This window comes from Vigna angularis, chromosome 3 (assembly GCF_016808095.1).
Source record: "Vigna angularis cultivar LongXiaoDou No.4 chromosome 3, ASM1680809v1, whole genome shotgun sequence".
In the NCBI taxonomy this organism is placed as follows: domain Eukaryota; kingdom Viridiplantae; phylum Streptophyta; class Magnoliopsida; order Fabales; family Fabaceae; genus Vigna; species Vigna angularis.
The window spans coordinates 15,742,403-15,751,751 of record NC_068972.1 but is presented as its reverse complement, the minus strand read 5'-3'; the positions used below and the strand labels follow the sequence as shown (position 1 = coordinate 15,751,751).

General features: G+C 31.7%; 1 protein-coding gene across 3 annotated transcripts; it reads right to left on the bottom strand.

Annotated features, from left to right (window-relative positions):
- Positions 1–3,351: 3,351 nt before the first annotated feature.
- LOC108324334 (uncharacterized) lies at positions 3,352–9,193 on the bottom strand. 3 transcript variants are annotated; one of them, XM_017557269.2, is made up of 11 exons: positions 9,035–9,193; positions 8,221–8,380; positions 6,905–7,586; positions 6,686–6,770; positions 5,500–5,587; positions 4,993–5,177; positions 4,684–4,816; positions 4,318–4,454; positions 4,104–4,178; positions 3,714–3,809; positions 3,352–3,523 (listed from the first exon to the last, which is right to left on the bottom strand). In XM_017557269.2, the coding sequence occupies exons 2-11, from the start codon at positions 8,366–8,368 to the stop codon at positions 3,434–3,436; spliced, it is 1,719 nt and encodes a 572-aa protein (XP_017412758.1). In that variant the 5' UTR covers positions 8,369–8,380; positions 9,035–9,193; the 3' UTR covers positions 3,352–3,433. The 3 variants fall into 3 exon arrangements, with proteins under 3 accessions (XP_017412758.1, XP_052731276.1, XP_052731277.1); XM_052875316.1 differs by lacking the exon at positions 4,104–4,178; XM_052875317.1 differs by lacking the exons at positions 4,684–4,816; positions 4,993–5,177.
- Positions 9,194–9,349: the final 156 nt, after the last annotated feature.

The following is a 9,349-nucleotide window of genomic DNA, read 5'->3' as shown; positions in this document are numbered from 1 at the left end:
AATATGTTACATATTTAAGTGTTTTTAATTTGTCAAAGAACTATATACAAACATTTTAATCAGACTAACATATATTTTGTAAAAGGTTTCAATAAATTTGATTGTTTGCTTATATAGAAAAATTAAGAAACAACATAGGAAATTAAAATCCTTGACTAAATATATTTAATTTTCTTTAACTAATCAAACTTATTTCTAAAATATATAAGATAATTATTTAATTTTGTTGTGTAAAAAATTCAACTAGATTTAAATGAAAACTAAATAAGACATCTCAATTTGAAAGTTTAAAATAATAAATTTATAAATAATAAGTTTATGAATTTTTTTCATTATATGTTATTTATTTATTTTCTTTTTTAATGTATGATTTAAATTTATACTTAAATTCTATCAATTATATATATATATATATAATTATAATTATAATATTTTTTATGAAATCCATGCAACTATTCTTAAAAAATTGAGGTAAATTAGTATTAGGAACTAGCCCACTAAAATTCTGTCCCAACTCCTTTCACATGGGGGTTTTGGAACTAGAACTTAAAAAAGGCTCCAATTAAATGGTAAAAAAAAAAATAGAATCTACTTTTAGAGGGGTATCAGATTCAACCCATACATCATGGAACTAAATGACACCTTTACTTATAACAAGTATACAGTATTATAGAGCTACGTGACGCAATGCATTGTTAAACCAAAGTGGCAACGACTTTTATGCATGCGATCTTAAAGGTGCGAAATCCCTCATTGAGAGAGGACTTGACCTTGCCTTCGGTTTCGTAACGCTTGTATTTGGCCACTCTGCGTTTTCTCTTAGCTTCATGATCATTCCACTCCGGTTTCAAGGGAGGTGAACTACGTTTTCTTTCTCTCCTTGCTATCCTAATTTGGTTTTCATCTATGATTCTCACTACCTTCGCCTGTGCCTGGATATCTGTCCTCACTGGCGGCTGCTTCATCACTGCCATCTCTTATCTGCTCTCAGAATTCTATTGCTATCCCTCTCAATCTCCCCCTCTATATGTCAAGCGTTAGATAGAGAGAAGAGAGGACACTAGAATTCAAGAGACTTCAAATGCTGGCATTTGCGTTTCATATATATGAATTTTGTTAATTTTAAAGAAGGAATGAGATGAATGGAGGAAGTCATCCCTAGCTGCAATAAGAGTGGAAGACCACTCTGAATTTAGCCTACTTCGTCATCTCAGCTACATCATATAAGTTTTCTTATAAGAAACTAAAAATATAAGTTTCATCCAGCCTATTTTGGGCATCACCTTAAATAGCCTGTACAAAATGGAAAGTTGTACTTTATCAGATTTACTATTAGATGATAAATAAATATCTTATATGAATTTTTAAATTTTATCCTTGTAGAAAGGAAAATAGGTTTCATAAAAAATAACATTTCGTAACACAAAAATATTCTTCCGATTCATATGAAAAAGAGTGAAACCTTTTACTCCATCTTTATAAAGAAAATCACATTTTCTAACTCTAGAACTAAGTTTTGTACGTTGAACTCTAGTAGTAGAAAATGTCACGGAACAAAAAAGTTTTATATAAGACAAATCTGGTATGTCATTATAAATAATTTGATATATATGGTGATTTATTATGTAAAAGTAGGAGTTTTATTGGTTAAATGAACAAAGTGCTTGATAACATATGATAAAAAAAAAACAGGCAATTGAAATTGGAAAAATAGTGCACGAGTAACAAATCAAAATATATTGATGTTTGCGTTCAACAATATTATTTTATTGTGTTGTTTCCACACAACTAGGTGGATGAACAATCCCTTCTTTTATTAAAGAAATTAGTCATAAAGAACTCACAGAGTCGTTGTCACTTCTCAATATTTTAAAATGGGTATTAAACTAATTTTTCATTATAGTGATGAAATTTTGTAAATACGTGTGTCTCAACTTTGGTTTTCATTAGGCAAACCCAAGTAAATTGTGAAAATCATCAAAAAAAGTTAAAAAATATTATATCCTTCAACAGAAACACGATGCAAAGGACCATAAACCTGCTACTACTTCTCAAACTATAAGATTGATTGATAGATACAAAGCTCGTAGGGTTGCCAAGGAATATACTCAAACTGAAAGTATAGAGTATTTTGAGACTTTTTCTCCAGTTATTAAAATCACTACCATTCAGTTTATTTAGGCATTCTTCATCAATTAGATGTGAATAAACACTTTTTTTTCATGGTGATCTTGACCAAGAAATTTACACGAATTCTCCTAAAAGTCTTATATATTCTTTCTCATCTAGCACAAGCTTGTAAACTTAGAAAATCTTTATATGGATTGCCGCAGTATAGTAGACAATGGAACTCAAAATTGACTCAGACTGTAATTCAACTTTGCTATGTTTAAAGTACAATTGATCATTCTTTATTTGTTCGCACACATGGTCATTCTTTCCCAGCTTTGTTAATATATGTTGATGATGACATTATGTTTGGTTGGCAATGATCGTGAGAGTCATCTTCATAACTCTTTTAGTATCAAAGATCTTGGTATTGTTCTATATTTCTTGGGTTTTGAAATAAGTTGTTCATCTTGTGATATTGTTCTCAATCAACGAAAGTATTGTTTTGATCTCCTTTTTGATAGTAGTTTACTTCTCCCATGAGACCATGTTGTTCTGTGTCTGATGGTGAAGGTTTGTTGCTTTCAGATCTTGGTGAATATAGAAGATTGATTGGACGTTTGTTATAGATCTTCTAAGCCAAATATATAGTACTAGCTTCGCTTGTCTGTAAACTTCAGTCGATGCAATATTTATATCAAGATTTGCATGCTAACATTTTTCAATCTTTTGTTTTCTATTGTGATAACGAATATGCTATTTGCATAGCTAAGAATCTCACATTTCATGAAAGGACAAAAGCATGTTAAAATCGATTATCATTTTGTTCGAATTAAACTTCAAGAAGACCTTATTCATTTACATGAAATGGCTGATATGTTGACCAAACCTTTGCATCCTAGGATGTTTCGTGACAACTTATCCAAGATAAACATGAAAGATATCCATGCTCTAGCTTGTGTGACACTATAAGATAATAAATAAATATCTTATATATCTTATATGAATTTTTCAATTTTGATTATATTAGTTTGTTTTCAGTTTTGATTATATTGTAACTCCATTATCAATTATCAGTTGTAATTATATCTATTATTTGGTTTTCCTATTCTTTAAATAGATGTAGATCTAGAAGTGTAAAGATTATCAGATTAATAAAATATTTGTACTTATTCATGTCTCTTTCTTCTTGGGTAAAAATGTTGTTTATATACTGATATATTTACCAAAAGAAAAAGATACCATTCAATGAAATTAATGACCATAATGAAAGTTTCTTATTTTTTCACAGAAAGTTTTCCATATATACAAAATGGATCTGAGTTCAGAACGAAGGCTTGCTGGTATCGATTTCAGTGTCTACAACTTTCGGTGTATGTTTCTTGGATTTCTTGCCGTTTTCATTGCGGGATACCTATTTGACAGTTAACAAACAGTATAAATCGATAATTATGCATGCGGTTTTTTTCTTATGCGTGATTCTAAAAGTTTAGCTGAGTAAATCAAAATTGTGAAACTACTAAAGACAAAGAAAAGGCGAGAACAGAACAAAAATAAAGTTCGCAATAAAGGAAAATGGGCAGAAAAGAGGTATGATAACATACGATGAAAGACTTCCACTCAGGTTTATCATGTCCATGACCAGGAAGATGACGGAATATGTGAACAAGAACAACAGCATCCAGAGCAGCATATTCCAACTGCACATGTAGAACAGCAATAGCTGAATGACTGACTTCAAATGTATCGCAGTCGTTCATTCTTATCTTACACTTCTAAATTTCTTTAGAAATCATAAATCATATATACAGTGTAATTTGAATCATTCAATGCACTATGGAAAACAATAAAATTTTGTTCAGTGCATGTAGGTGAATTGCATACTAGGAATTTTATACATAAACATTCGAAGCCAATGTCACAAATGCATCTTCAGATAAGTTTTAAGAATACGGAGACATTAATGGATACAATGAATAAAGGGAAGCAATTACTTGATTTGGAGTTAATGGTCGTTGCTCCCAATTGCTGTTTCGTCTTGTCTTGTTTAAACTAGCTCCCAATATTTTCTGATTTACCATTAACAACACTAGTTTCGTCAAAACAAGCTAACAGGAAAAAACCAAGGGTTTTGATAACTATCCCTCTACAAATATCAGAACTACTTTAAAGGAGACACGAAAAGAGACATTCATACACACACACTACCTCCGTAAGCCCAGCCAAACCACCCCGGAGTTCTTTAAAAATATTCTGGATATCCAGTAACATTTCATAGTTCTTGAAACACCTCAATTCTCCATACGCGTGAGAAAGTTGCCTTACATCGCATTGGAAATTATAGCCTGAAAAATACAAGCCGTTGGGCATGAATGGTTACTAGTTGAGATTTACAAAAAAAAACCAATGTCTTGAGAATGTTCCTTTACAATTGAAATAATATAATACTTATCAAATCCCAACAACAGCAGCACTCTCACTCAGGTTAAAGTAATAATTCAAAGTTAAGAATCAATCTTGTCCACCAAAACTATTAGCTAATAATTCAAAGACTAATGTTTAGAATTTTCATACCAAGTTTTAGAATTCTAGGTGACAGCAAAATGCGAGATAGGCAATCATCTAAAATGTCAGGTATTTCTTTGTGTAACTTTATCAGATCAAAGATAAAAACCATCTTTTCAGAAGCAATTTGCAAGATAGAAACCTGAAACATGGAAATTCAAAAAGAAAAGGAAAGGGGAGAATGAAGCGTTCGGTTTCTGATTAGAAAATGTCACAGCTCTGAAGACTAAAACCCAGATATATTAATTTTCAAAGAATTTAAATAAACAGAGAAAGAAAGATAGATGGAAAAGCATTCAAAGCAGGAAGATTGTTTACCTTGTTTGGTTTGCTACCTTTTACATAATTGGGTTTCCATTCACAATCAAGACCTACAACGTTAAACCCCTCAATATGCCTTGTTGCATCAAACAAAATTTCCGCTTCATCAACCCAAATGATGTTTTCAACCAATAACTCGTCAAGACATAAATATCGCCCTTGCAGGTTACTTGTTTCTGGTACTGGAGCACATAAAACAGTTTTTTGAAATCATTTGAGAATATATAGAAGAAAATAGACACTTTACATAACAATATAGTTAATGAAGTAAAATGGTATTAACATCAACGTAAGGATATTGATAACAAAGACTACAAAAAACTGATTTCAGGGATACAAGATTTTTTTTTTTTAAATGACTGAATATATTAAAAACCGAACTATTTGAGGCAGAAGAAGAATAAGCAACCAACTCTCTTAATAGTTACGGAATTTTTGTACTAGTTAGAATGCAATATTTTTCATCATTTACTAACTTTCATTGCGCATATCAATTTGGCTTACCTCTGGTGTCCAAAAACCTCTCCAGGGAGTACCGATGACATAGTTCATCAACTTTCTCTGTGTAACCAGCTTCCATTGCCAAATAAACCTTTAAAAAGTAAACTTAAAATATTATACTACTATACATATTTGAAAATTATGCTGGGGCTATAAGGCTAAAACTGCCAACAAAAACACTCAACCGAGTACTATTTTTTCCAAAAGGTTAAGTAAAAGACTTATAGTACTTATAACATCTTTTCAATACAATGCAGAACCAGCGTATTACTGTTTTGTTTCTATGCCTGTCTTCTGTATCCATTTTAAAGATGAAACTATCACAATTTCCGATTGAGAAACTGATGCATTAATAAGATATCCTAGACACTTCAGATTGTACAATCCCAGCCAAAATTGGACATGATGGGCTCATGAGACCTCCCTATTTTGAATTTGACAACTTCACAGCCATCCTGTAATTAGTATATCCACCCTAACCAATTTTACTAGCAAAGCGTCAGATGATACCTAATAATCAAGCTAAAATTATGCTTGGGTGACTCCTAGTCATGTTACTTTAACCGCCCATAAGTTTGTAACAAACAAATATGAGTGCACCATCTGAAAGTCCCTTGTCTTAACTAGTGGGTTCCATAGTTCAAATATCAACAGGCTAGCAGTGGTTTAGAAGGTCACGGATCCACTGAGAAATAATCTTACCTTTGCAAAATATATTTAAACAATATAGGTCATCAAATATATAATTTAGGAAATATACATGATCCTTCTACGTATTTTAGCAAAACTTAGAACTCACATGGCCTATATGGCCCATTACACAATAATAAAATGTTTGCTCAAGTTTTCATGAGGAATAAATCCAAATAAGAAGATATAAAACTTAACGGTAAAAAATACACCTAAAGGTCGTCCAACAAGGACTGCAAAAAACAGCATGCAACTAAAGCAGAAAAAGAAACAAATTGTCTAAATGTCTTCTGTATGCAACACAATCAACATAACAAAGGAATAGAAAATCACAAGTGCATGAATACACAATGACAAAACTAATCAATAGAAGACTGTAAAGGACATAGTTTAAAAATTAAACATTAGCTATTACACAGTTTCTAGAAATATATATCTATCTAAATCGGTATGTACATATAGAATGGCAGTCGGTATCAAAGAGCAAATAAAAACTAACCAAATATTCCATAAGGTGCATATCATTGTTTATTTTTGCCTCGGCAACATCCCAACATCCTTTTTCTGCTAAGTTTTTTAGTGAGCTGCAAACTAACAAGTTATTTTGTTAAATAAAAATTAAAAAACCTTAAGGGGTTGCAAAATTGGATTCAAGATGCTCTGTACAAATCAAAACAACACTAAATGATCCCCATGTAAACCAGTACAAATCATTTACCTTTCCTTAGACCTTTTGTATACGTCTGGAAATTCCTGCTTTAGATTATTTTTCTTTATAATCTCAGATGCATTCTTTAGCATGTTCCTCTCATTGAACTCATTTACAAGTATGGATAACATTGGTTTCCCCATAAATGTTGCCCACTTCTCTGCCGCTTTGAATTGATTACTCTGTATCATATCAAGGAGAAAAGACTGGCCATAATGGTAGATAGAGAATTGCTCCATTAAAGTTACAGCTGTCATGTACAACTGGGATTTTACCAAAGTAACAATATACTCTTCAACCAATTCTTTTGCTAAGCCACAACTTAAATCATGTTTTTCCTTAACTTGGCACATTGCTTTCTCAATATTAGTTAGTTTTACATCAAAAATCTCGACTAGCTTCATGACTATCTTTTCATCATGATAGATCTGGCCCCTCATAACATCTACAAGTAGATGTGCTACCAAGTCTTTCACCTCCAATGAGTTTTCTATTGTGGTTGTTCTTTTTAGGAATCGGCGAAGAGCAGATACTATCATATGAGTAAATCCTTGACTATGATCTTCAAATAATGGAGACACATACATGCAATGAACAATAAAAGTTGCTGGTCCAGGTTTTGGATCATTATGGAGAACAAGATGTATTTGATTTTGGAGGGCTCTGAATTTTGCAGTTGCCTTACATGTACCTATGCAATGGCATTTGAAAGGAAACAACAATGAATAGCAAAAAGGATAAACCAACACTGAGTCCTACACAAAATTCAATGGTCATTTAGCATTTATTATTTAAGTTAAAATTAGTGTTGGTGGCAAACATGCTGACCATGAAAATAGATAAAGGTGAACCATTTACAACACAATGTCAAGGTTTTTGGGGTTGAGAAAGGCTAACAACACATTCGTTTCTCTTTTATTGGTTGAAATTTGCAAAAAATCAATGATATTTGACAGGTTCCACATCATATTTAATTAATTTTCTCCTAATTTAAAAGTTTTTAATAAATTTCAATCTATTAAAAAAATGTGTTTCCTAGCACTCTGCTTTGGGGTTTCCACATTTGCAATTGCAACCACAGCTGCATTTGCCTACAATTTTTTCACAACACGCAAATTGCAAAACACCAGCAACCACCACAAAAGTAATTTAAAACCTTGACAATAGCATTGATATCCAGTCTGTCTGGGCACGAGGCTAACTTAAAGAAAAACAAACTACCAAAAAGGTTTAAACGAACCATTTTAACAAACACTTAACATTCATCATCATATTATTTCGTTTCAAACAACAATTACTAGCTTTGGAAAGAAAAGAAATCATACCGTAATAATAATATTCTTTCAGCAAAACCATAAATACCACGGGAGAGACATGCGTTAAATCATAAAAAGCATGTGTACACAAGGTCCAAGTTTGGCTAGCATTGTCCTTGGTGTTGCATGTCTTTGCTACTTTCTCCTCCAAACCCATCACTCGTAAGAACTTCAATTAGAGCAGCAATGCATTAGATAACCATCCGAAAAACAATTTAAAGGTATGTACCTTAACACTCTAAACTCCATATCACAAATTGAACAGAGCATCTCATATATCTAATCCAAAGTTTGCTTTGAAATGAATGGCTGCTCCACTTAAGCAAAAACTACTACACCAGAATACATAACCAAATTGAAACCAGCATTCTTCTTATATTTACACACATGCAACGATATTGTATAATTAATTCCACAATAGCATCTGGGTGACTCAAATAGATCATTTTTTTGCTGCAATACTTGAAAACATGAAAATATAAAAGAGGGACAAAAAAAGTAGGAGTACCAATTATCTCTCAGTTCACTTCTATTTTTCGAAATTCAGAGGCTCTGATGATTATGCAGAATTGATTTGATTACAGAAAATCTTAGACTCTTAACCACATCGTGTTTGGATATGAGTTCAGAGAAGAAACATTAAAAAATTAATAAATTAAAAAAAGTTCCTTACTGTTGCTTTTCTCTCTTTTATTTTAAATATTACAAGAAAAAGAACACATGCAGCCGAAACAAAAGAGACCAAGCTTTGAAGAAAAAAAATAAATAAAAGAAGAAGAAAAAACAGAACAGTTGAATAAGAGAAGAAGGAGAAGAAACTCACAAACTGCAGTTGAAACCAATTCGACAGGAAAAAACTGCAGACTGTAGGGTTAAGAAGCTCTGTATTTCTTCTGCTGTGACTCTCTATCTATACATTCATAAATATCAATCAATATATATATATATATATATATATATATATCATTAATTTATCATGATCATGATAAAATTTGAAGAGAAAGATCAGCGGAGGAAGAGCGGTGATTATTTTAAATAATATATTAATCTTTGACGTGATTTTAATAAATAAAAAAATTGTAAGACCTTGTCAGTTTTACTTGCGCATCGGACCCACAAGATTTTTTCCATAAAGGCA

Excerpts from the sequence above, each read along its gene's own strand:
- LOC108324334 (XM_017557269.2), bottom strand. The coding sequence starts at position 8,368 with ATGGGTTTGGAGGAGAAAGTAGCAAAGACATGCAACACCAAGGACAAT. Across the intron at positions 5,178-5,499 it reads GAGGTTTTTGGACACCAGAG|TACCAGAAACAAGTAACCTG; the intron begins GTAAGCCAAATT and ends TATGTGCTCCAG. Across the intron at positions 4,179-4,317 it reads GTTTGGCTGGGCTTACGGAG|AAAATATTGGGAGCTAGTTT; the intron begins GTAGTGTGTGTG and ends ATGGTAAATCAG.